The sequence below is a fragment of the Colius striatus genome, chromosome 10, assembly GCF_028858725.1.
Source record: "Colius striatus isolate bColStr4 chromosome 10, bColStr4.1.hap1, whole genome shotgun sequence".
NCBI lineage: Eukaryota > Metazoa > Chordata > Aves > Coliiformes > Coliidae > Colius > Colius striatus.
The window spans coordinates 27,617,463-27,644,432 of record NC_084768.1 but is presented as its reverse complement, the minus strand read 5'-3'; the positions used below and the strand labels follow the sequence as shown (position 1 = coordinate 27,644,432).

Sequence of the window (26,970 nt, the reverse complement as noted above, 5' to 3'; positions counted from 1 at the left end):
AAATGAAAAAGCAAGACCAGGAAAACAGACAGGGCTGGCTAATATCAGGAAAATTATCCATTTGTGGATATACATGGTATATAGATAGATTCATACAGCACAACAGTGCATCTGTAAACATGCAGGTGTTCAAGTGCACTAGAAAGGGATCCCTGGATGCAGAAACATTGATTATTCTCCTTGCCAAAGGTTAAATTCCTGGCACGGAAGAGTGATTGGATTCCTTTAATTCCTAAAACTTCTGCCTAAATGAAACCTTAAATTCCAGTCCAAATGCTTGAGATTTTGCTGTTTGGCTACTACTCTTGTTTGAATTGCATGCAATAATTCTCTGTGGGAAGATGAAAAGGCCTATGTGATCCCTCCACAACTGTTCCTGGCCTTTCTGTAACATCAGACATTGGGTTCTCCTCCACATTTGGCTGCTGCTGAGTGGATCTCGGTCACTTTTTAAGTTTAGGAAAGCCATAGTGGAAATTGCACATATTGACCAATATGGCAATAAAAAACCTTTGCTGGATGTATTGCCTTTAGGAAACTGTACCTAAAAGACAACTCTCTAGGTTGCTCCTACCCTTTCCTAGCGTTCCTTGCATTGTGCTTCAAAGCAGAACTGATGCTACAACCTTCACCTCTGCATAGCCCCAAATTCTACATCCTCAGTTGTTTATTCCTGTAAGGATGCACAGCAAAATGCAGAACTTACAGTGTACATAGTCTTGGAAGGATGAAAATGTCCTTTCAAATGCATAGAATCCATCAAGTGTCAAAACACTTTAGTGCACAACACAGGAAAAGAATGTAAAATCCTACTTTTGGGAGATTTAGTTTTTCATCAAGATGAAGAAACACAGAACATTGACCTGGAGAGAGATGCTTTCTCCCATCTACCTCCAATGACGCTTATTTTGAGAGTTATTCTCTAAAGGCACCTCTACAAATCCAGCAGAGAGATCCATAGGGAAAGGGAACACTATGGTGCATCTGGCTCTCAGATGCACAAATGGACTACACTCAAGCATCCCTACTTAAACATGGAGAAAGATGTCTCTCAAAACTTCTAATACAAGAATAGTGGAAAACACATGAAAACAAACTATTTTTTAAAAAACAAAAACCAAATAACCAAGCCCTAAACTATAATTCAGTAAGATTTACACACACATTTGCAAAGACTTCAAATATATCTTTGAGTAAGAAAGAGAGAACATGAAAGCTTTTTCATTCATCTGAGTCTTATGTGGAAGGGGCTGGTACCAGTGTGATATGGCATTATCAAGACATATTTCCTCCACTGCTGTCCCAGTACATCCTTCACATTCAGTAGGGTGAACACTAAAGGGTGTTCAAAGTCAATTCTTCTCATGATCAGCCTACACTTTTCCCCCCTCCCCAAAGCATGAAAGCTCATGCGAACTACAAAGGACACACAAGCACCAACAAGAATAATTCCTTGTATTTCACAGGGCTTCTAGCAGTTGTTACATTACAATACAAGCCAACTCACTCCCAGCCTATGCCTCTATTGGATGTTCAGTAAATTTTCTTGACTCTTTAGTTTCAAATCACTACAGATTAAGATTTAATATGAAAGCAGGTAGTCTGATGCATTGAACTTGTATATCTCTGTTCAGTTTTTACTATCAACAAATAAGGAATGTAAAGCTGCTATTCTGGCAAATGTGGAGGAAATAATTTCCTTTATAGGAAGAAATTTTCTAGCACAAGTTTTTTAGGCTCAGCTTCTTCCTTTCCTCCTAGATCCACTTTAACTTCTCTTCTGATCCAGACATGCTGCAACTTCATCTGATATCACAGGTGAGGTATTTCCCTCCTCATGGTATAACAACGTCACAACCACAGGGCTGTGATTTCACTGTAGGACTGAACAAGCGGGCATCCAATACACAGAATGAAAGTGATTGTGCAAACATAAACAGCAGAAATAATTGCAAAAGTAAAGCAAATGAACAGCCAAGTGAATTAATTCTTTTTCAAATCACTGTTCCTGCTTTCCAACTCCTAATGATTCTCCTTTCCTATTTAGGATGCCTGAGGGGATGAAAAAGTGTCCAAGATGGTGAAATTAAAAATTAGCTACTGAGCATGAAACATGCAATGATTGCACTTCATAACATTTTTATTGCCCCAGTGTTGTATGAATCACTTCGCAGTTCCACACTGTTACGATGAAAAAAATGACACCAATAAAGCCTGAGCAATTGATGTTATGACTTCATCCATCCAAGAGTAAAGGCATGCACAGAATGACAACTATTTTCAAGAATAATGAGAAAACTGCCCCCTTGCTCTGAAGAAGCCCAGCTTTCATCTTTGTACCTTTACGAAGAGTGGTCATTCTCACACCAAAAATGGAATACTGAAATAATCCTCAGTATAGCTCACTGTGACACAACTTTGCTTCCCCTTTCAGAAACTGGCCAAATTTGGGTTTCTCAGGAGATACGAATGCAGTGAACACACAGTGAGGCTACAGCTAATACAGAGTGTTTCCTATTCACGGCATTCTCATGCCTTTGAGGCTTTCCACCAAAGTAGTTTTCTTTCAAAAATGACCCTCAAGTAGCTTTTGTTTTTTTGAAGCCTACAGATTCTGGAAGTATGAAGTTGAATTATCTTTACAACTTCACTACATCCAAAGAAAGTTCCATTTATTGCTACTTAAAACTTCCCAAACAACAATCTATCCTTTAGACAACAAAGTAGCATCAATCTATCAGATACACCACCAAAAGTACAGTGCCAAGAAGTGATATCCCACAGGGAGTCATGCTCAGCAGTTAACCAAATGGAACCTTCAGTTCCTTCCCCATGTACTTCAACTCTGACATGCCTAAGTAAGTATTGTAGTCTCATATTCATAAAGCATCACTAAATCCAAACCTGTTCTGCAACAGTAGAACCTAACAACTTTTTTTGTACTCTCTAACAAATAGTAGCCTTCATTTTTTAATTGAGTGGCTAGACGTCTTGACTGAGGTATTAAAATCTCTGGTAGGATTCTTTTCTTTAATATAACAGCTCATTTCCCTCATAAAATCATTAATAGAAAATAAAGCCCTTTTTGTTCACTAATCTTGCTTCCTCGCTAGTGTGCCAGAGGCGCTTTAATATGGATCAGGTCACGAATATCACAAATTACAGCATCAATGTGTGGCAACAAAGGATCAGATTATTGATGTAATTCCTTCTTCCTTCCTTAAAATAAAAGTAAACAGTATGCATGGCTCTCTCAGGACAAAAAGTCAGTTCCTCTTAAATCTGTGGGTTTCTGATACTTACAAATCCAGATTTAGAGTATGATGCAATGGCACTGCACAAACCTTAGAATGATGAACGAGGGGTTCTACAGGGTGTAATAAAACCTACTTCACCTTATAGCAACATTCTCTCCCGTTTCACATGATCTACAGGAATGAAGTTAAGCCAGAATAGGAAAAAGTTAGTAAGCGCTGTTTTCGCACACAAGTTTCCTATTGTAGATTCACGGCAGAGGCATTATGAACAAAGCAAATTATGTACAGGCAGGCAAAATTACGGAAGAATTAATGTACCAACAAGAACAGCACTGGCCATAAACGCAATGCAATGTAGTGAAATGAAATTCACAGTTAATTTATACATCAGTATTTCAGTGCAGAAAAACACACCTCATTAAAGTCTCTATTTTTCTTGGGCAATGCCAGAAAGCAGGATGTCTGCAGCCTATTTTCCTACTTGAAACAGACACACTGGGAAAGACCTGTACAGTCTTCATATGGGCTGATGGGGAGGGAAAAGAGAAGAGTAATGACCAACTATGACTGTAAAGATGCTCTTCACCCACACTTCCTTGTCGACTGCAAAGCCCCTCAAACATTGCCTCACAACTACAGTGTGCAAAACTGGTGCTTATGAGCAGAGCTAGAATTCCAAACATTTATTTCAAGTTATAATAAAGAGGAATATTACCTTTAATATGTCCTATTCCATTACCATAACTCAGCAAAGCTTTGGGTGACACATTAAATGTCAGTTGCCCTCTCCAAAGGACACAGTATCAGCCTCCCTCCCCCGGCCCTGCTACCCTTTTAAAGAGAAGTGAACTTTACTGTGCCACTCAAATACTCCCATTGAACTATGCTAAAAACTGTCTGCTGGACCTGGGCCGATGGAAACTCCAGGAAGAAGTGAATGACCTCCAAGATACTTTCCCCAAAGAAAACATTTACATTCTTCAGCAATGGGCAGCCTTAACAGTTGATGGGACAAGTCTCTCAAGGAGAAGCCTTAGAAGTATTACGCTGGTTTTGTGGAGAGACACAGAATCTTTGATTTTTGGAGCCAGGCTGGAGTCCTAACTCTAATTAAATTCTAATCTGCTTTTCCCAGGTTTTATAAAATGTTGTCTCAAATAGGCTTATCTTCCAAGAAGTGCAGCATGATCTTCTCAGTAAAGATTCTGTTACAATGAAAACACATTAACACTAAAGCCATAAAAAAATGAGGAAATTATGGACCTTTTCCCTCAAATTAGTGGATTGCCCTAGTACCATTTAAAAAAAAACCCCGTCAGCCAGCTTGAAAAGTGGGAACTTGCTGTTTGTTTCTTCAATGTTACCTCTATTTTGTTTTTTAATTAATAAAGGATACATGTACTGACATTACAAACACTAATTTGCCATTTAGCGTCCCAAATTAAGGAGCATAAACAATTATGCACTTCATTAAACACCACCTAAGAACATTTTGAGATTAACAAGAGACAAGCTAGGCTGTTAAACACAATTTCAGGACACACATAAGCCCCCTCCCCATCCCTTGCTATGAGTGCTCCCTGCTCCATCTGTGTCAGCACCAGCCCTTAAGAAATGAACCTTGGAAATCTGTGAGATCAGACTCATCTGCGCTACGAAGGGAAGGGACAGGAATGCAGGGATCCAAGCGGCAAAAGTGGGGTGAACCTGTTTGTCAGCACAGTATACTTCAGATTGGCACAAGCCAATCCTGAAATTGCACTTCAGAAAGCTTAAAAGAAAGATTTATGGCCTGAATTAAGACAGTGTTTAAACACACGTGACGCACAGGAAGAGGCAACGTGGTCTTTTTCTCCATCTCTTCCAAAACAGGCACTGCAGTTCCAGCATGTCTTCTCCTCTCCCTTTCCCTCCCTCCCAGTCCTTTAAAAGAGAATCCTTGCATTGCTCCTTTCCAAATTATCCATGCTTTAGAGGACACTGAAACAGGCTTAACGTTGGGGTATACCAGTGCTACAGAAGGTGATAGGAACGGTTAAGTCTTTCAAATCTCCAGGAAGTAGAATTGCAGCGGCAGAGAAGAAACAAATGCTGACACTCGGTAAACCACATCGGGTACATCAAATAAGTGCAAAGTTAACTTAGGATCACTAATAGAACGAATCCTCAAAACCGATCAGCCCAGGGCCTAAGGTATCTCTAGAAACCTTATTCTCAAAACTCTTCATGAACCAAGACTTGACTTTGTTCTCTTTCACTTACAGACAATAAGGCATAATTCAGACAACAGATTATTCCTTGGAACTCTGCATCGCAAGTCTAACGTCAATGTAGAAAATGATTTTTATTTCTCATTTAAATTTGTGCTAAAAGTGTCCATTGTTAAAGGATGGGCTCAGACAAAATGGTACGAAATTTTCTATTATACACAGTCCTGCCATAGCGTGGCAATCTTGAAATCATTTCAAAATACAAATACACTAAACAGGTAGTGTTTCAAGAACAGTAATAGAGACATACTGAAGAGCTTTGTACCATAACCAGAACACTACAAAGCACCTTGGTGCCTGAAAAAGAATTGCTTTTAGATTTATTAATTATTAAAATAAATTACCATGATTTTACAACTTACAGCTTTGGGTTCTTTGTTGTTTGGTTGGGTTTTTTTTTACAATTCTGACAGCACCAGTGATCTATCTACAAGGTAATAAGTGAAAAAGAAGCGTTCTTTGTGTGGTTTTGACCAAATATATTGTTAGAGATCAAAACAAAGATTTATAAAAACAAACGGTTAAAATTTCAGTTCAGAAAAACACTTTGTAAAATACAACAAACCCCTTTTTCAATAGCAAAGTGGATTTTGTACAGTTCTTCCTTCTAGAGTAGATATTTAACTGCAGCCTAGATCCGCTAGCTCCAGTAAAACAAAACGTAGGCGCAACGGGTTGGTGTTTGCAGAATTACAACCTATGTACACAGAACTGCAGGTAACATACTGCAACTAGTTGGATATAAAATCCTTTCATTGTGAGTGGACTCAACAACATATTGTACATCAGTTAAAGGCAGGTTACACCATAGAAAGGCTTTTGACAGAACCGCTCAAAAAAAAGAAAAGAATCAGTTATAGGAGAGAGTAACGCTTCAAGTCAGCTTCTCCCATCAGCAAAAATGCCACACAAATCAAAACAACCCAACACTTAAGTAAAACACTAAGACTTTATTAAAAATCCAAAATTTATTGCAAATTGTACTTTGCACTTTCCCTCCTTTCTTCGTTTTTACACGATTTATTGATATCCATGATTTTTTCACAGATGTACTTGTTGACTTTGGAGAGTCTCTGTGCAATTTCAGTTTCATCCACAGTTTCTTGTGCTATTCTATCATACAAACATTCTGGGGAGAAAAAAAAAGAAAAGGAAAGAGTCATTAGGTTATTTGTAGAAAATAACACAGCCCTGTGTTGGGCTAACTGCTCAAGAGACACACTGAGTACACACTGTGTGTATTTGTTGCAAGACAATAGAAGCTTTCATTGATTCACTGGTTATCCTGTCAAAGTCAAGATTTTTCACCAGTCTTCAATCTTTGGCATGACCAACTTCCCGTTATGCTGTGACTACATTAACAGGCTTTCTATACAGAAACAAGGCTAAATCCAACCTTTTACAGGGTCAGTGTTGCCTAACTCTTTCATTCGCCCACACCACCACAGTGGATTTGGGAGTCTTTTGCCAGGTGAATGGTCTCACCAGAACTGTTGTTTTGTACAGTTCCCAGTGAGTCAACTCCTACCTTCACACCTTCAAGACAGCAAGTAAATGATAATGTTTAGGAAGAGAAGCAGCAACCAGTAGGAGAAGATACTAATCAACTAACTTACTTTTTTACATCTCTTCAACATACATTACTGTCTGTGCCTTTATCAGATGCCCCATTCCTAGCTGTATTTTGCTTTTACTAGTAGATTATTCAGGGTGAGAGTAATTTTCTTGCATGTTTGCACAACACACTTTGTGAACTTAACTGGAATATAAAAAACAAGCCACAGTAATAACTGCAAAGGCAATGAGGGTAATGAAACTGAGACAATTCGGCTTCACAGAGCCAGCAGTTTGGTGCCAAAATCCTGCAGAGGTTACTGAAATCAGAGGTGGTGCAACTCAGCCAACTCCTTAGTGACAGGCAGGTTTTGGTTTTTTTTGTTTTCATAACCAGAGTAAAGTATCTTCCTGTGTAGGCTTCCTAGATTGGTTAAACAAACTCTGTTCTGCTTTGCATAGTAATCTCTTCCAGTAGCCATTTATTGCTTCATATACAGAAAGCCACAGAGATTATCACTTAATTAACATGGTTTACAACATTTCTAATGCATCATATTAAAAAGTTATGAAAATTAAGTGCTATGCATGCTTTGCAGTTCATTTTCAAACTTCTCAGAAGTTTTATAAAAGGTTATTTTGCGTTAACAAGGTTTAACAGTGCTCATGCATCATACTTTTCATAATTTCTTTATTACATACTATGCAGTGGGGATTTTTAAGAAGCTAGAGATATCAGACTCATTAAGAGCTAATGTTGTCGTTCAAAAACCTATTTTAAATCACTTAGTCTGTGTCTATAGAATGCTGAGAACATCTAAAACTATGTGACTTTTATGTTGTAAGACGTATCAAACATCAAATGAATAATACTAGTCAGCGTGTTGCCTGACAGCTGAAATGCTGATCATCAGCAAACCATGATTTGAAATGTGACACCTAAGAAAAGGCACACCACTGAGAACCTGAAGAAATCCAGTGTGTTTGCAGGACAGAAGCTGGTACTACAACAACTTCAGGAATAGTCCCAGGCTGCTGCAGACACACCCAGTGAGGTGAACTTCCAGTAAAAGACAGGCTACGTGATTAGTTTGGCCACAGTGTCAAGCAAAGAACCACTTGACAGAATCATTCATCAGTTGTGACTCTAAAAGCCAATGTGACCCAGAAACATCCATGGTCATCACAGTTTTTCGTCTTCCATTTCTATGAGGGGCTACAGAAACAGTAGTTTAGTAGTCACATAAGGATGCTAGCTTACGGGCTCCAAAGAGAGATTTGGGGGTTCTGCTTCATCTTTGGCTTTTGAGGAGCATACAGATTCCCTTTGTATTTATGACTGGACCAATGATGCAAGCAAACCTCAAAGACTAACCAGGAGCTTTACTTCTTACTGTGATGTCTGATCCAAATCATTGGCTACATAAACACTAACTTCCTTACATTTCAGTGCTTGTCCACTTGCTACTCTTTTGTTTGTTTGTTTTGCTGTTCTTCTCCATAACAACTTCTTATTTGATCCCTTACAGCTTTCCAGGAAACACTCTGGCATGACAGGGCAAGACCTGCTGACATTGACGCAAGTGTAAAGGACACAACAACGTGGAAAATCATGGTTACATGCTTCTCATACCACTGATACAGGAAGTCTGTCTGCTGCCACCTATGAGACTGGCCATGAACTTTAATTTGTTCAAGAGGAGATTGTACAGTCCTGAGTCTAACAAAAACAGAGTCAAAGACAAGGTGACAGAAACACTGGAGAGAGAAAGATGGAAAGTCAGGGTGTGGAACAGTAGAATTCAAATGAGAATTGAGGCTGGAAGTGAAAATACGACAGAAGACACAGAAAAAATGAAGAAATAGAGAAAAGCTGAATTGCTGGCGTGTGCAAAAGTATGGAAAAGTAGAAAGGGAATAGTCTCATCTGCCTCTCACCATGTACCATTGGACCATACTCCCAAACTCACTGTGGTCAAAACAAAAGGAGTTGGAAGAAAGCTATCACTTAAATGGCTCAAGCAATACAGAGTGGCCCTGACTGGAGATGGAAGAGGAAATTCTCACATAAGCAACCTTGCCAGCAGTGCCCAGGAGCAACAGCCCCCAGCAGGGAAACTGGAAAGCTCTTTGTAACAAGCCAGTGAAAATCAATCCCTTTTTACTGAGCGCCTGTGAGTGCACATCGGGGCACCCAATTCTGTTTCCTATTAGGAGCTGACAAGGGTAGCCACAGCCACAGAGTGGATTCCTTACGTGGCCACTACATCTTACTTTGCTACATGTGTTAGGATTGTACAAGAAGGTCCCAGCCAGAGCTAGAAATATAGCAAGGAACAGCTTGCATTTCCACATATATTCTTGAAGTAGGTTTGTAAAAAATCCTCATGTCTTTTACTCACTTCTTGCAAACTAAGAAAGATGACAGAACAAAGATCAGTTTCCAACCTTTCGTCAAACAACACAGACACAGACACACGCACACACTCAAAGAGGATTCATATTTCTTAATTCTAAAACATGGTACTTGCAAGTCAGATTACAACAGCTCTTAAAGCATTCATAGTTAAGAGCACATAGCTACTAAGAACAGGAAATTAAGAATAATGTAGCTAAATCAAATAGTTAGATTTCTTTCAGCCCTACTGCAATTTAGTATGAACCCAAAACCTAAAAATCCAATTTCGGTATGTATTCCACGAGGAATCGACTCAGTTCTGACTTAAAAAGAAGCCTGAAATACCAAGAGAGACAGAAATGAATGCAAAACACAAGCCTGGTGATACAAAGTGACTGAAATTCACTATTTATTTTAAATAAAGGAGAAGGCCCTCTCTCTCTCTCTCTCCCTCTCAAAGTACTACATATGTGGACTCAGGCTTCCAGTTACTGAAAGTGTCATTGCAATTCTTCCTGTCAGATAGGTCAGCAATTTACACTTCCTGTCCAAATTCCAATTCAAGTGCAACAATTAATTTTTTACTATTTCCGTTTTCTCCACTTAAAAGGGTAAAACTATCCTTTCTTGCCTTTGAAGGTATGTGTATGTTTACAGTCACAGCTATTTGGCTTCTGTGCCTCATGACAGAGTTGGTTATATTCTAGATGAAAGAATGTGGTAAAGCTACTCTCAGGCTTGTTAAAGAACATATGTATTTTAGGAAATCATTATGTTACAAACGAATTCCAGAACAAGGTGTTGTTCTCCAGGCTCAGAGTCCTGTCCTGCAAGTGGTTTAAAGTGATGATCTTCTGAAACCTTACTGAAGCCAATGTACAACTCTTCAGCTGTGAAGGCCTGCACTGTGTCCAGCTATTGCAATGTGTTTTACTTTTCCTGGATATGTATGCACTTCACAATGCAATAGCAATTTGAATTACAGATTTTAATCAGTTAATTTTATATGAGCTGAAAAGAAGCAGCTTTCAACTCAGTGATTAATGGTTAAACTCCAAAGCAGGAAGCAAAAGTTTTCAAATAACCTACCTCTGACAATGCTTAATTTGTGAGGTGAGAGAGGTGGCTTGGGAACGGCATCTTTCTTTTTTTTGGTTGCAACTCCTGTGACACTTCTGTTCTTGAGAACATCTGTTCCCCAAATCATAACCGCTAGATTTTTTGTATACTTTGAATCTCCTTGTGTTACTTGCAGCTGGTGCCATTTCTCCTCATCTACCCAAATTCCACTGCCAAGATGGACCTAGAAGGTAGTAATAATAACAACTTATCTATGGTATGTAGCACACAACAGTATCCAAGTGCTGTAGGACATTAATATTAGGTACTATAATAACAGTAATTAGGGCTGAACAAATCCATTCTATCTAATTCTGAAACTTCTCCAGCTCTGTGGGTCAGGGAGTTCAAGTCAACCTCTTATATAATATAGTTCCTTTTTGTATTCAATTCTTACTCTCTACTTTCTCCCCCATTCCCCCACCCCGCACAGCCTACCTCCTGAAAGACTATGGTCAAGAACACTGATAGAGGAAACAGTAAACACATCCAGAATTTCAGAGGTATGCACAGCATATAAACCAAGCACTTGCACCAGCCTAATTCAGGAGCAAGATGAAACATTGTCTTTATTATGAAAGCTTCCCTTTGGCTCAAACAGACTTTACCCAAAGCATATTTTGGAGGCAGTAGAGAAGAAAATACTTCCTAAGTCATATTCTGTTGGTAAAATTCAGCCCGATTGCTTAAAGTAACTAGAATGGGAGAAGGGACATTGGAAGCTCCAATTTCACGTAAGCCAAGAGTTTGGAAGCTTTGTGTAACTTCCAGTTCTATCATGAAGTTGGCCTATTGTGTATGATCCATCTATCCAGGTGAATACTGTTTTGTGGTGAGGTGATAGCCCATTGTTGCAACATCATACACTTTCCATCATCCAGACAACGGGGACTAGAGACACTTCATTGAAGTAGTAAAGTAGGATGATTCAAGTACTGGGAAATGCAGTGTGAAGCCACTATACAGTCTCCAAAAGGAAGCTGCTCGAGTCTCATCATGCTTATTAAGTCTAGCTCGGCACTGACTATGCTGGGTTGACTCCCACAGGACCTCTGCCCCACGATTCCTAGTGCTCCAGGCTTAAGATGAATGCAGGATGAGAATCTGAGTACCATCCTTAGGCTGCCAGTAGGTATGCTTGAGCTGATTGTCCTCACAATCAAGACATCATCAAGCAACAGCAAATCACATGAGTGCAGTCAGACACTGGCCCTGTGTGGAACCATGAAGAATACTTTGTAGCTTGTATGTCAAATCTCCTAATTACTAGAGTATGGTGCAGACACTTGAACCACCTCTGCACACAGAAAGCTTTGTTCACATGGAGGTGAACTTCATTTGGCTGGACCCATACTGCTCATCATCCATAACAAGATAACATGTAATCTAGCTGTTCTAATTACTTCTTTCACTACACTAGAAAGGAAGAAGATAGAACCAACCTTCAGATAATCTGTAAAAGTGCAAAATACCAAAAACATGTATCAACTGGATTGTTACAACCAAATTTCACGTTTCATAAAATCTGATTAAATGGAGGTTCTTTCTGCAACACTAACACTTCAATAAAAACTTGCTGCCTCCTCATGATTAAAAAAAGGTAAATCCTGTGAACAAAATTCTATAGCAAAACTATTATTAGAAGACGCTGTTTGCCCTGTTTTGCTCTTAATTTTTGTACTTTTAATCCTTTCTTGTGGCATTACATAACTGTGCCTGTTACCCACACAGATCACATAAGCCCCATTAAATGCAACAAAAATTGGACAAAGCTACTGTAAAATTTTATATGCCCATAATTTTACTGCCTGCATTCAACCAAGTATCATTTTTCCTTTAAATGGAAGCCTGCTTTAATTAGTAATGAGAGCTATAACCTAAAGAAATTTTATTATTACTACAGCATCCTTCAAAAGCAACTGGTTCTTTAAAAACCTAAATAGAAAAATATGAATGGTTTGGCTACCAGCTATGTTATAAAAACCAAATGAAAAGTCTAATTTCCTCAAAGTATAAAAACCATAAGGCAAGCTGCCTCTCCCCCAGAATCTTCTACACTAAAGGGATTCTAAGGAGCTTTTCACAAGTGTGCATGATATTTAGATTTTGAAATGGAACCAGTAATGACCACAACATGAACATCTTTTTTTTCCTTCCTTCTCTGCTGTCAAGTCTCTTCACAATAGCTTTAAAAAAAAAATCACACTGTTTTGGTGCTCTCTAGTTATTTGGTAATACAACTTCAATCAGAGAGAGTAGTCTGTGCTCAGAAAAGAAGTTACAGTTATAATTCAGTTATTTCCATTTTGATCTTGGAAACATTATCTGTAAAAATGAGTATAAGTTATTGAGAAAATAAGATTATGAATGTTATGACATGCCAAATTTTGGACACATATATGTTAAGCTAGTTGTAGAGGCTGCCGTGTTTGATCGAAAATCTGATTCCCTTCTGCCAAAACTAGGGTTTGTCTTTGCTAAAGATTGTTTAGTCTCTTAAGCTACTACATTGTTCATCAGCTTTAAGTTACTTAAAAGAAAGCAACAAGTTACAGCAAGTATTTTTTATGTTTCAGACCGATCATCTGCTCTTCATGCTTCATTTATTAAAAAAGTTATCGCGGGTATGAAACACCTATGGTAAGAGCAACTACGTGACAGACAGTCACAGACACAGAAATCTTACGTCTCCCTTTTTCTATTTCTAGCACTGTTACTGCAAGGAATTTAATCTGTTCATGTCTCAGTTTACCTCTCTGTAAAACAGGCTCAGCACTGTTTCTCTATTACTCCTAAAGTTATGGGAAGCTAACTGTACTCCAGATTCAGAAACCATTTCCTTCTTGCTGGATGAGCTGCCCCATGGGCCAGACCCTCGGCTTGATGAAATCAATAGGAACTTTACCCCCAATTTCAGCAACTGCAGGATCAACGTTCAAGTACAATGCAAGAGAAAACACCAAATTCAAAGCTATGCTCACCTCTGTAACTGTACTAACATGTGCAATATATCGAAAATGTATCTCAGAAGATGAATTCGGGTTTTTTTTTTCCCTTCCTTTTTTTCCCCTTCTTCTTTTCTTTAAATGAATGCCATAGGCTCTTTTTCAGTAACTCTGTTCTCCCTCTGGAGGGGAGAGATTTATCTGCTTTGAAAGAATCCTACTAAGATCAAATCCAATGCCACAAAGGGCAAGATTTCTAAAAAACCTATTTCAACTACTCTAGTGGTGCATGTCAATAAAGGAATAATGAAAAAAGACATAAATAAGGAAAACTGAAAAAAACACCCTTCAACACTCTAAATACAATATTAGTTCACATTTCTGGTATCTGAGCTGGCTGAAGCCCCAGTAAATAGGTAAATTTAAAAGAAAAAAACCACAAAAGTAGAAGAAGAAAGTTAAAGAGATATTAACATCTGTAGAGACAGAGAAAACTCAGCAACAGAAGTGCCAAGAAGCTGGCAGATGAAATCAAGGTGTAGGAAAAGCTGCATATAAATACTCAAGTACATGTCCTATCCCACAGACCTTAAATGGAAAAAAACACAGATAAACCAAACTCTCACAGTAATATATGCTAAGTTTTCATTGCACAAATATAGGCAAAATATACAAGCAAATGACATATGTTAAGTGTATTAGGCAAGCAAAGCTATCCGAACCACTACCTGTCAAACTGAAAAGATTATACTATTTTTCACATACATTTTGTCCTCAACAATTATGTCGAATTCATCTTCAAGAATGACAGACACTTGTGCAGTCAATCTTATAACACAAAGCTGAAAATGTAATATTTCATGCTATTCCATCTAGTAATTCTGCTGCATGCCAAAGCTGAAATGAATGTTTCCATCTTAAAGGTTCTGAGATTATGGTACCAAATGCATACATATCCTAAGAAAGGGGATCTGCATAGGCAATTCTGAAGGACACATAGTTTTGTAGAAGAAATAGAATGTTGATTTAACGATAAGGGCAACAGCTATAAAAGCAGGCCTCTGTAGATGAGCAGATCATGTACCAAACATGCTAAAGTCTGAAAACCCATCAGTCAGGTTCTGGCTAACTGTAGCTAAATGGTATTTCACCTACTTTATGAAAGTATCTGGAAAGTAGCTCTACATCAGCTCAGTTCAGTGGCAACACTCCTATCAAATTCAAGGGAGCTCATTTTCATTCCAGGGTTCATAATTGCTTACTGGACTTCAACCAAAACATGAAGGCTTCTCTGCAACATGACTACAGCACATTAAAAACATTCAAGACCTTTTAAGAAAAAGTATTTGTTAGATAGACTAATGTAGCTTTATAATGTTATAATTACTGACTTTAGTCTATACTCAGTGGACTTATTTATGTCACCAATGGAAGTCTATGCCAATTTGCTTGTGCATGCATATTTAACAGTTATATTTCTTGTGTTGTGCAGCATTCAGTGCTCTCATCACCGAGGATAATTTTCTATGCTGTTCATATTTGTGTAACTTCATCATTTTCCTCAGTATAATTATACCTTTACGAAAACTAAGGAAATCTGTAGAAGCCGCCACCATGTAAAACCCCTGAGATCACGAAAATTCCACAAGAAAATCACCTGATGGACATTTACAAATTATTCATGCTATATTTAACTTAAAATACCTTTCCATTCTCGAGAATATACTTGTCCATTACTGGAACAGGGGCAGGATAGTACGTTGAAGTATTTGCTTCCTCACTGAAGGTCTTCTGTACCTCAGGTTCAGGCTCAATTGATTCTGGTTTTACTTTTTCAAGCTCAATGGTCGGTCCTAGACAGTTAAGAGAAGAGAGCTGTCTGCTATCCCAGAGAACATGAAATCAATCACTTCATCACCCATGGTTAGCATAAAATAACACATTAGTCACGTTCATATTAAAGTTAGAAAGAGTCCAAACCAAAATCCTACTTTGCAATGTCAATAAATAAAAGCAGGATAAATAACTCTGCTTTATAAACATTAAAATGTTTAATTCTAAATGTTTACTATCACTCTTAAAGCATAGGGACAATTACAGATACAGGTAAGATTGCTTCAATGCACACTACGGAAATTGTGTTAAAATGACACTGAAATTATAAACCAACAGCAACATAGTAGTTCTTTAAATAAGAATTACTAATTAGTTGTGTAGAATCTGTATAGTTTACTGTGATAATTACATAAATTATCCATATAGAACAAAAAATTTTATAGAAATTAAAAATCTCTTTAAATATGACAAAGATATATTAAAAATGGTGAGGATCTACAGAAATGCTATCAAGGAAACAGGCTTAGGCTACTTATGCTGAAGTATCATGCACAGAAAGAGTATCCAAGGTTAAAAAAAACCCCACATAAATTAGAACTTTGATTGTCCAATCCATCCAACACACTGATTTTTATTTTTAATGCAATAAAAAAAAAATCAAGCACAGATTAAACAAGAGAATACTACTAAGCATATGTTTGAGGCTTCAAAGGAGGATGACTATTTTGTCAGTCATCAACTTTTCTTTTCCAGATCAAATTTATAGTGTTCCTAAAAAGACAGAAGAACAAAATAAAATAATTTGTGAACTGTATTCCATTATTCCATTCATTGCAGCGATTACACCAGAAGTCTAGGAACAGGCTGTGGCCTCAAGCCTATCATTCGCTCTTGATGTCTGGCTCTAAGATCATGAGAAGCTCCAGCAGTCACTGAAGTTCCGCGCAGAGATGGTGGTTTGCTAACACAGCAGGGTTGCCAGCTTAGACCCTGGACACCACAGTAATCAGTCACTTCCAAGAACTCTGTAGCCCAGTCTTGACATCTTGAACAAACAATAATGATCAGGTCACCGTCACAGTCCAGCATCCCTCCATGGTGTTTGTGCACATAGACCAAGCCCTGAATTGATCTAACTCTGCAAGTTAATCTGGCATCAGAACTCACACCTTGAGCCATGCTTCTTAAATAGTTCCTGTACCTGGAACAAGCAAAGCAATCCTTTCTCCTACTTTGTGTAGTTTTGTTTAGAGGTTATCATACAGCAACACCAGCATTTCCTCCATTGTCAGCATTTGACACTTACCCTATAGCTTACTCTACACCTACACAGCTAAATGTTCTCGGCTGACTGCCACCTGACAGTAACAACTACAAGTTGTCTCGGCAACTCAGGCAACTCTATACTGCAGTGCCAATAACAAGAGTGTCTTAAGAGCCAAATGCAATGCATGGCATAAATGGAAAATTCACAAAGCCCATATCATTTGCATTATAATTTCATAACCATCTTGATAAGTACCTTCCACTATTACGCATATACAATGGTATGGCCAAGGCAAATGAAACTTTCTAAACTTGAATCTACAAAACCAATTCAGACTGGGGGAAAGAGCTTGACCAATGAAATCACTCAAAGCCTGCACAACATCTCAGTGTAGGCACATCTGAACAGGCAGATGTAGCAGATGTAACTGACAGTGTGAACTTCAGAACGGATCTTTTTGCTGTTAACGTTCAGAACACATTCTTCAACAGAGCACTATTTTGAGTTTTCTTACACTTTGAAAGTAACTTTGAGGAAGACACCTCAGTACATCCACCTTTTGTCTAAAAGTGTTTATCTTGGTTTAAACACTTTCACTAGTTGCTATTTAGAAGTCTTGTATGATTTTTTTTTTATATATAGTCATACATTGAACACAGCTGGCGTTGAGTTTCCAGGGTTCCCCAAGAAAAACAGCTGATTAAAGCCCACAATAACCATAGCTCTAAGAGGACAGAAAAAAAAAACTCTATTGCAATTCATGCTTTACTGTTTGCATGGAAGTCACCAACAGAAAGCCTTTAAAATGTCCTTTTATATTCTACTGTTCTTTTCCTTAAACAGAAATCTACTTCTAACTAGGTAATCTTCACAGCTACTTTCACCCACTCCTAGAGATTAGAGATTGCATTTTCAGCCTGGCATGTTGTCAACTAGACAGTAACTTGCATTATTGCCTTACTGCTGAGCAGAGTTCTGTGCCCAATATACCACACTCTAAAATTTTTCTCTCTGTGGCTCTCCTGCTCTGCATCTTTGAAAGATCACAATAGGATGTACAAAAATGTATGCAACTAAAGGTTGCATACAATGCAATGACAGTGCTTATGTAATAAGGATCCTCAAAAATAAAAGGACAATTCTTCAGAATGCAAAAAGAAAAGAAATGTTTTATTGTAAAAATCTTTCTCCTCCATATTTCCATATGGAGGAAATATGTCCAGATATTTCCATAATACCTGAGAGGCCAGCAACTTCAAATGCACGATGAACAAGTAGGCAACTTCCCTTCATCACCTGTTTTCCTCAAAAATACATCTTAGGCTACACACTAATAAAAAAAACGGTAATTAAGCCCCCAAAAAATTAACTGCTAAAGCACTAAGCTGTTTTTCCACATGGTCTACCAGAATTTGAATGAAAACAACAGGAGTCTCAGAAGGGATAATATTGTATGCACGGTACTTCCTGTACTCATGCTTGATAGAAACCTTGGACTTTTTTTACATCCAGAATGAAACAAATCTAGAAAATCTGAATTATAATTCCCTACATGTGGTATGACACAAGTGTCATTTTGTTCTCCCTAGTCGGGCGTCAGTCCCAAGACACTGTAACCTGAATCACTGACATAAAACTGCAACTGAACAAACCCACTTGGGAGGCTGAGTGTGAATTGGTGAATGAACGTTTATGAATGTGAATATATTCTCTGACTTTACAGAAACACTAATTCTTTAGCAATACAACATGAAAATTCAGTGTGTATCAAGAAGTGAACACTATCCCTGATCCAGCATCACTACTGGGCATATACAACCACAGTAAATGGCACTTATCTTACCCGGAAACAATGGGTTTTTTTCTAAGCAATCCAAGGAATATTTAAATTTAGGCCTACAGGGAAGAATCAGTGATCTAATTCTCTAAATCCCTTCACTCTCTGTTGAGAAAAACAGAGTAAGTTAGTGTGTTTTCAGGTGCAACAGAAGAAAGCTAAATTGCAAAGGCCTATGATCGCAGGACTTCCTGATTCCAAAGTAGGCTTTAGCTGCACATATTCCTGCAGGGGCTCAGATGAAGACTATCGTAGCCTCTCCCATGACAGTCATTGCATTCCCCTAGTGCTTTGGTTCCCAGAGTCCTGGTCAGATGCCTACCTCCTCCAGGAAGGGATCTGTTGGCCAGCAGTGTTATCAAAATCCTAAAGATGTGTCAGTATATCCTCCTGGACCAGTACTGGCTTCAATACCACCATCTGCCACATCTGCTTTCAAAGCTCTCAAGGGGCAGTGTCACCATGTGGATGATTTTAAACCTTGCCCTTCCCACAAGAGTGGCTCAAGTTTAGTAGCAAAGACGGAAGATTAGGTCTAAAGCAGAATACATTGACTTCTAGCTGCTCACTGAAATCAACATATTGATGGGACATTAGGAGACTGAATACTTGACAGAGTGTTAGCTCAAGAGGCTGCTCTATATTTGATCTGCAAGTTTAAAATGGCAACAGGCACGCGTTTCCCACAGCTGCAATTCATCAGCACAAAACAGCTGTCATCTCATGCAAAGAAATCAGAAGTCTCTAAGGTGAAACAGAAATGCAATTAGTTTGCATTAAGTCCAGCCTGCTAGAAGTGCAGCGTGACATAAATTACATGTAATTTGAAACTCCAGGTTCAAGAGATTGCTGCAACAACTGAAGATGAGCTCGGGATGTAATCTATTTCCTCTCACAATTTTCTCAGACTGTTCTCATATCTGAACACACCTCATTTATACGCTGGAAAAGTAGGAAAGACTAAAGAAGTCTTTACATATCTATTTCTTGATTAAAATCAGCACTTTTTCACCCTGTCGTCAGACTCTCAAATTTATAATTTGCTGAAGATGTCTCCCTTTCTAACCATTCATAAATTTTGTACTGATCTTTCTAGAATCTGGTTGTTTCTCTCCTGCGAATGAGGCTACAAGGAAAGGTAATAGTTATCAGCAGTTAATACACTAATTCTTCGGAAGCACACACCCTGTGAAGGGGACAGCCCAAAGGGCAAATTCTACCTTTAGCATCTGTTAAACACTCCATACAAGTAACAAGGGACTTTTTTTTGCAAGTTAACTATAATTCATATTTGTCCAGGTATGTGAGTAAATGAAATTGTCTTCCATGTAATCAAGATTTATTTTCAGTTGTAAAGCAGGTGCCAGACTGACACGACGGAAATTCAAGACCAGTATTTAGAGAAGATACAGCATTTTTTCCAAGGGGTTGTGGGGTTTGGTTCTTTTATTATTTTTTTTTTCTTTTTCTTCCAAGCTTTCCTGATTGGGCTCAAGTAAAAAATGCATTCTTAAAGTGAATGAAAGGAGAAAGAATTCAGAAGCTGTCTTCATTTCACTGCTGGTCTCACCACTCAAATTGCTGTCAAGTCTACCAACTAAATCGGTATTTTACGTTGTTCAGCCCCATTGCTTGCTAACATCTGGCTGGTGCTCCATTCACATAAATCCCAGTTAACTACTTTCAGATGAAGAAACATCTTTCCATCCAAGGAAATTTTTAGAAAGCTCAGTGGAATCTACTGCCAACCACATCATGTTTTTCAGGCTGTGGAAACCTTGCCTATTTAGTTTTATTAAAAAAGTTAACTAGAATGTTTATAATAAGTAATGACATTTTAATTATGCACAGTGTAACAACGATGAGCATTCACAATCAAACACCCAATTTAAATCATCAGATGCTACTTGGAGAACCTGGCTCCAAACCTGCAGGCACACCTTAACACATGCTACAGCACAGGCACATGCTCACTCAGCTTCAGGTTTGTATGTGAATATAACTCAGACCCACATGCAAATTGCATGCACTCCTTCAAGTCAAGTAGAAGAGCCAATATCCAAATTACATGCAAAATTAACTTTCCAGATACACAAAGGCAGACATGAGAAACAGCATGCTAAAGTTTGGATGCACAAATTTTAACCAAGTTTCAGTCACCAAGCAAATCTTCAACACAGCAGTACCACATTCTAATAGTAAATAAATATAAAATTAGTAAAATATCTGAAGGTATTCCAAGGGTACCATCTTCAATGAAAAGGATGAACTTTTTATTTTGTCTTTTTTTTTTCCCATTTATTCCAACATAACGGTTAAATAATTGTTATAAACCAAAGCAAATGAGCAATTGACTCGAGATATGTAAAGTTTAAATCCAAATTACACAAACCTGCATTTTGTAACAATTGTTGATAAATGGGACACTAATATAAAAAGTTTTTTTCTCATTAGTCTTTAACAATCCATTATTTTTTCAAATAGCATGGCTGTTTAAAGCCACTGCTAAGAAGTTCAGGAATATATCACATTCTAATGAGCTTCTCAGGGGAAGAGAGGGCAGGAAACTGAAGACAACACAGTCACTTACATAACAATGACCAAAATCCCTAACTGGAAAGAATAAAATAGTTTTAGCCCAAATAGTCATTCTACTGCCTTTTTTTTTTTCCTCTTCATTTTTTTTTCTTCTTAAACTGGAACATATTGGTGTATTTTGCAGATGATGCTTTATTATCTTTTTCAGCATATACTGGAAGGTCAGAGACTCTTTAAAATACAGCTGCTTAAAATGGAACTCTGATTCAACCATACCAGCACAAAGACCTCTACTATCATTAAAGAAAACCCCAGACGTACATAGCATACAAATTCAACACATATTGTACAGCCACAGTGGAAAACCCTTTTAACATTCAATGTCCAGTTTAACAACCACTGCTATTCTTCAAATACGTTTCCATTACTATTGATCACACTTGCAAAATTCATTAAAACTAGTCCCATTTAAGTCCGGCACTTACCACTACCTAGTCTTAGAAGCAGTACATCCTGGAGTCTCCTGTTCAAGTCTCTGAGCTCTTTCATTTCTGACACGAGTGCCCCATACTCCTTTAGCTTCTTTGCCTGTTGCACGAGCTGTCTCCGCGTTCTCTCAAGCTCCTGCTGAATGTGCCTCATTTCTTCTTGTTGCTGTTGGTAACTCCTCAGTAATTCTTCATAGAGGATCCGAGGAACTACAGCATCGTCCATGTTGTTCATGGCTTCCGAAGTCTCCATAAAAGCCTCCTCAGGGCTGGAAGTATTACTGAGACTCATCCCATTCTGTTTTTCAAGGCGAGCAACAACTGCTTCAATGCTTTTGTGTGTACCTTCACTTTGTTTCCTCCCATCTTGTCTCTGTGCATTACAATAAAAAAAAAAAAAAATTAGAAGAGCAGTAAGATGCAAGAAAATTAAAATTCTACAGACTCTAGGTGTGTTAACGTTCTTGTTTTCCTAAAAAAGCATGACAAAGTCTGCCTGCAAAAGTATCTGCCTAACAGATTCTTCTGAACATACATCACAACTATCATACACACCTAATTCAGCTAAATGCATATAAAATCTTATGAGGCAGTTGAAAGCCTTTCTGCATTTGTGCAACACTTGCCAGATCCATGTATTTGGGTCACTTGATTACATCTATAAAGACAACTAATTTCTTTTTTTAAAAAGTAGCTCTGGATTGCTTTTCCTTTAAAGTTTAGCCCTTACATTTAGATTTTCGACAGCAACTGATTTTCTGGTAAGAGAAAGAAGCAACTACGTGCTACATTTGTCACCTGTAAGATACCAGAGATGAAAGCAACATAGTATACAAAGCTGTTTTCTGAACAGAGGGTTGTCCTTCCCACACTTTGGGAGACAAAACGTTCTCTGAGTATTCTTCTAGCACATTCACCCATTTGCCTGATGCAAATGACTGAGTTAACAGCAGTAGAAAACACTGAAAGGGAACTGAAAACACAAAAGTTGGAGACAGAATAAATCATCCAGCCTCATCTCCCTCTTCAACTTGTTCCCTCTATATTAGTACTGCATTGCAGAGGCTTCATGTCCTTTGAACTCTCAGTAGAAATTTCCTTTCAGCCATCTGCACAAACCCTACAAATTAAAACACACCTCTTTTCTAGGGCCTGGATAGTGGTATTAAAAATGTGACAGCAGGGGTAAAAGTCATTAAGTTTTATTGGCCAAATATGGAAAAAGCATTTGAACTTCCAAGCAACTGCAAGGAAAGCAAACGTAGCTCGTAGGTTTGAGACAAGAAGCTGACGCTATCAATTCCCATACCACAATATCCATGAGTAATGTGGCAGAAAATGAGATTATTTGATGCTATGCCTGCTCCATGTATGTTCTCAAAAGAAAAAAAGTAAAAAAATTACCAAAAAAAAAAAAAAAAAAAAAAAAAAAATGCTGGCCCACTATAAAGAAATGCAGTAGTGTCATTCCTGCAGCTGCAAAACACATGAAGCCACAGAGCGGTATTTTACTCTGAAGGCTGGCAGACTTTTAAAGAAATCACTTGATATAGAAAAAGAAATACATTTATTTACATAGTGGGTTTCTGGCATCTGGACCTAAAAAAAGGCAACTGGCAGTTATAATGGAGGGATACAGTCCTGTCAATTTGCCTTCTCACCCACTGCTGCTGTTGGGAAGTCTCAGAGCATCCCTTCCAATTGCAAACAAGCAGCGTGCGATAGGTCACAAGTGGTGCCGAGAACAGCTGCTCAACGTTCATCTAACTGGTGACTTTTAAAGCATTCTGGGCCAAAGTGGGAGAACATTATTCTAAAAATCTCAAATGGTAATTAAACTGTGCAGACAGTATAAACAGGAAAATGTCCGATTGCACATAAATCAGGTTTTGGAAACCCATAACCCCACCCCCCATATATAATTTGACCCAACTTCACCAAACACGGTGTTTTCTAAGGGGATCAAAAGCAGGCCTGGAATTCTTAATCTATGATGTCTGTATATGCCCCAAGCACTTCAAAAAAATGAAAAAAAAAAAGAAAAAGGAAAAAAAAGAAAGAAGAAAAAAAAGGAGGGGGGGAGAAAAAAAAGACTTCAGTACCTTACTGTGTCTAAGCTCCACATCTTCTTCCCCATAATCTGTAACCTCCCCAGCTTCTTCTATGTGATTGAGAGAGAGTTTGGGGATTTTAATTTTCTTCTGCATCACACTGTTCTCAAGGTCAGTTTTGTCCTCTAAAATGTATATTAAAAATAAAATTTTGTTACATTAATCAATGTTCTTAGTTCCAAATACTACATGACTTATGCAACATCAGTTTAAAAAAAAAAAAAAAACAAACGTCCCATGCTACAATCCCCTCACAATATTTTAATCAAATTAATCCACAGGGTAACTCAACTGATGCCCACTGACAATTCTAGAGTTTCAGCAGGGGATAAATCTGGCCAAACACAAGAATAAATACTGTAAAATGCCAAGTTAAATTCATGTGAGTGATCAAAATGTCAATGAGTTGCTTGTACTATCCCTAAGAGTTCAAGATCCTGTAAATAAAACAACTTCCTAAAAACTACCTATATTGCTTTAAATTATGTTCACCAACAGTATTTTTATACCCATAGTCTGTTGCTGCAGTTCAAACTCCGCCTAGTGAAACAGTGAAAATAAACTTGGTAATTAATCCTATATTCTAACCATCACCTGTCAGCAGTACAGATCTATTTGCACACACAGCCAAGTCTACTGTTGTGCAAAGTGCAGGGCTGGAAAAGGGGATGTAGCAGGACAGGTTGAAAGGCCATTACAAAAAAGTTGCATACGGAACAAATCTCTTAACACAGTTAACATACAACCCCTATTGCATTAGTTAATGATACTAATCCTTTTCCTTTAGATATACAGAGCCATTAAATGCTTATATTAATCTTTGAATCTTGAAAAAAATCAAATTATCATATGTTCAAGTCCAAAACCTTCTACCAGATCTCAAAATTAATTACTTCAGAACATTATTCTGCAAGTGAGTTTGAAATATTTTAATACTCCTGAAAAGGTGCAGAGGGGACAGGGTAGCAAGAGTAAGTCTCCCTAAATGGGACTGTAATCCACAATATTCCTAGCAGACAAGGTCTTAAAAGATTCACAAGCTTGGCTACCTGTTCAAGATATTGACAAGGAGAAATGTATTTGAGCTTTGAAAGCTCAGGAATAAGAAAACAATTTGAATTGTCTTATTCACCTGCAAATTGTGTTTCACAAAGTGTCCCATGAATATTTTTGAAAGTGCCAACCAGGATGACATTTGTGAGTGCTTAGCTGCATTGACTTTTGCTTTCTCAAATTAGCATCTCTCCACAGGACGCAAAATGGTTAGTGTTGACAGTGTAGAAAAGGGAAACAAAGGTAAATCACTGTTTAATGAGGAGCAAGGCATTCATTAGAAATGAATTACACAGATGAATGCAATTCATTTTGTTACAGATAGAAATGGATCTCTCCTAGGCAAATGGTGATATTACAGCCCAAGGCTATGTAAAGAGAATAGGCGAAGAAAGCAGAATAAGACATTAGGCAACCTGAAATGAAATGCAGATGGTAGCAATAAATACTAAGACAGATGCAAAAAGAAACAGATAAACAACAAAAAAACAGCTAGGCTTGTTTTAGATCATTCTCCATTCCCCAGAGCATCATGGATGCTTATCCCAGTAAAACAAAAAGGCAATCCAACTGTTTCAGTTTTGAAAAATAAACCCCTACGTTTTCATTTATCTGGAAAAAGTAGGTTCATCAGAAAAGTGAGCGAAAAAAAAAAACAAACCACAAATAAACTTTTCAGTGACTGTGTATTTTGGGGTATCTGATAGATTGAGGCATTCTCTGCTAAAACATGTTCTCACAGTCCCTTAAGAGGAAGAGCAGAACTCACAGAGCCAGCTTCTCTACACTGCTTTGCCAAATCATCTTCCAGAACATGCAGATGAACTGCTCCTACATTTAAAGAATGTAGATCAGTTTCTATGCTCCAAAATAACCCTTGGCCTCAGAACAAGGTGGACACAATCTAATTTCTTCATGTAGTTAAAAAAAAAGTCTGCTGGCAACCAGCTGAGGTCACCAGTAGTCAGAACTCCATGCAAACTGGAAGTGGACACTAAGCCGTCCTTCCCATGTTCAGGGAAAAGCAAGTCTTGAAACACTCATGAAAGAGTCACAAAGGTCACAGAGGAGTAAGTATGTGTGCAGACCACACTGGAAGTCAGTAAATATTTTCAAATGAATAAAACAACATTAAAATAAAAACAATTTGGAAGAAGAGCAATATTTATCTTTTGATTTTGGCTGGTTTATTTTAAAGTTAATTTATAAAGGTTAAGAACACATTTTATGCACTGAAAAACAGCAATGAAAGAAAATATTTAGTTTGGGGTCAAAGAAAGCAATGCAAATCATCTATATTCTTCATTCTCTCCACTTTCCTCCCAAAACTTTACTGGAGGACTGAAGATGAAAGTTTGTTTTATATATCAACACAGTTGTCCTTCATGATTTGGTGAAGCTCTTCATTTGACTTTTTGATTTTACTGCTTATCCCATAAGTGAATCAGTAAGTTGAAGACAGGAATTCTTTACTCCCCACACAAAACTTGAAGAAACGATGGTGAAAATGAGCTTTTATAAGTTAAAACTCAGAAACCTTTAACTTAGTCAATGAGCAAAACATTTTCTTTTCCTCTATCTTCCAACAACACATTTTTTTTTTTACATATGTTCTGGTCTTTGTAGGTTTATTGATATCTAACACAATCCACCCACTGTGTTGGATATGAAAAGGTCTTTTGTTTTCCTTTTTCTTTTTCCCAAAAAAGGGTATTTCTAACCTCTGTTGTCTTCTACATTAGCTGCAGACAAAGCCAGAAATATCTCATTCTGAATTTGAGGCTAATGCTGGAATACTGGCCCTTGTTCTGTAAATATTAATGGAATTTAGGAAGGGAAGGGAAAGGGAGGGAAGGAGAGAGAGAGAGAGAGGAGACCAAAGGGAAGGGTTGGAGAAATATGCATGTGCATTCAGAACAGTTCTTAGGACTCTCCATCTGTTATGCCAGCCTACAAAAGACAGGTACAAGAGAAGAATCCAGCAAGGAGCAAAACACACATGATTTTGAGCCAGAAAAAAACCAAGATATGGACCAAAGAGCTGGATGAGTGGTTTGGACTAGGTGATCTCTAAAGGTCCCTTTCAACCCCTACCATTCTATGATTCTATGAGCTCCAATTCAGTGCCTGAAGATACAGAACATGCTAAAAGAGAGAAGGGCAATCCTAGAAATGTTGTAGCTCAGAGTCTCCTTTCGTAATAACCTGAGTCATTTGTCTGGACTTTCTCCTCAGTTATTTAAACCTTGCTACAAGTTAAAAATTATCCCTTCTCTTAGGTGGCCGTGGTCAGATTG

The 26,970-nt window shown here is 37.9% G+C and overlaps 2 protein-coding genes across 3 annotated transcripts in view; both read right to left on the bottom strand.

The window, feature by feature from the left end:
- AGBL4 (AGBL carboxypeptidase 4) overlaps positions 1–26,970 on the bottom strand; it is a 907,448-nt gene that overhangs the window by 322,858 nt on the left and 557,620 nt on the right. The window lies entirely within an intron of this gene.
- BEND5 (BEN domain containing 5) overlaps positions 6,463–26,970 on the bottom strand; it is a 31,695-nt gene continuing 11,187 nt past the window's right edge. Inside the window, exons 2-6 of one of the 2 annotated variants that reach the window (XM_062003575.1) lie at positions 23,612–23,745; positions 21,507–21,882; positions 15,248–15,396; positions 10,569–10,782; positions 6,463–6,656 (exon numbers count right to left, since the gene is read on the bottom strand). In XM_062003575.1, coding sequence (XP_061859559.1) covers positions 6,496–6,656; positions 10,569–10,782; positions 15,248–15,396; positions 21,507–21,882; positions 23,612–23,745 — 1,034 coding nt within the window. In that variant the 3' untranslated portion in view covers positions 6,463–6,495. The remainder of the gene's footprint in view (positions 6,657–10,568; positions 10,783–15,247; positions 15,397–21,506; positions 21,883–23,611; positions 23,746–26,970) is intronic. The other variant, XM_062003576.1, reaches the window with a different exon arrangement.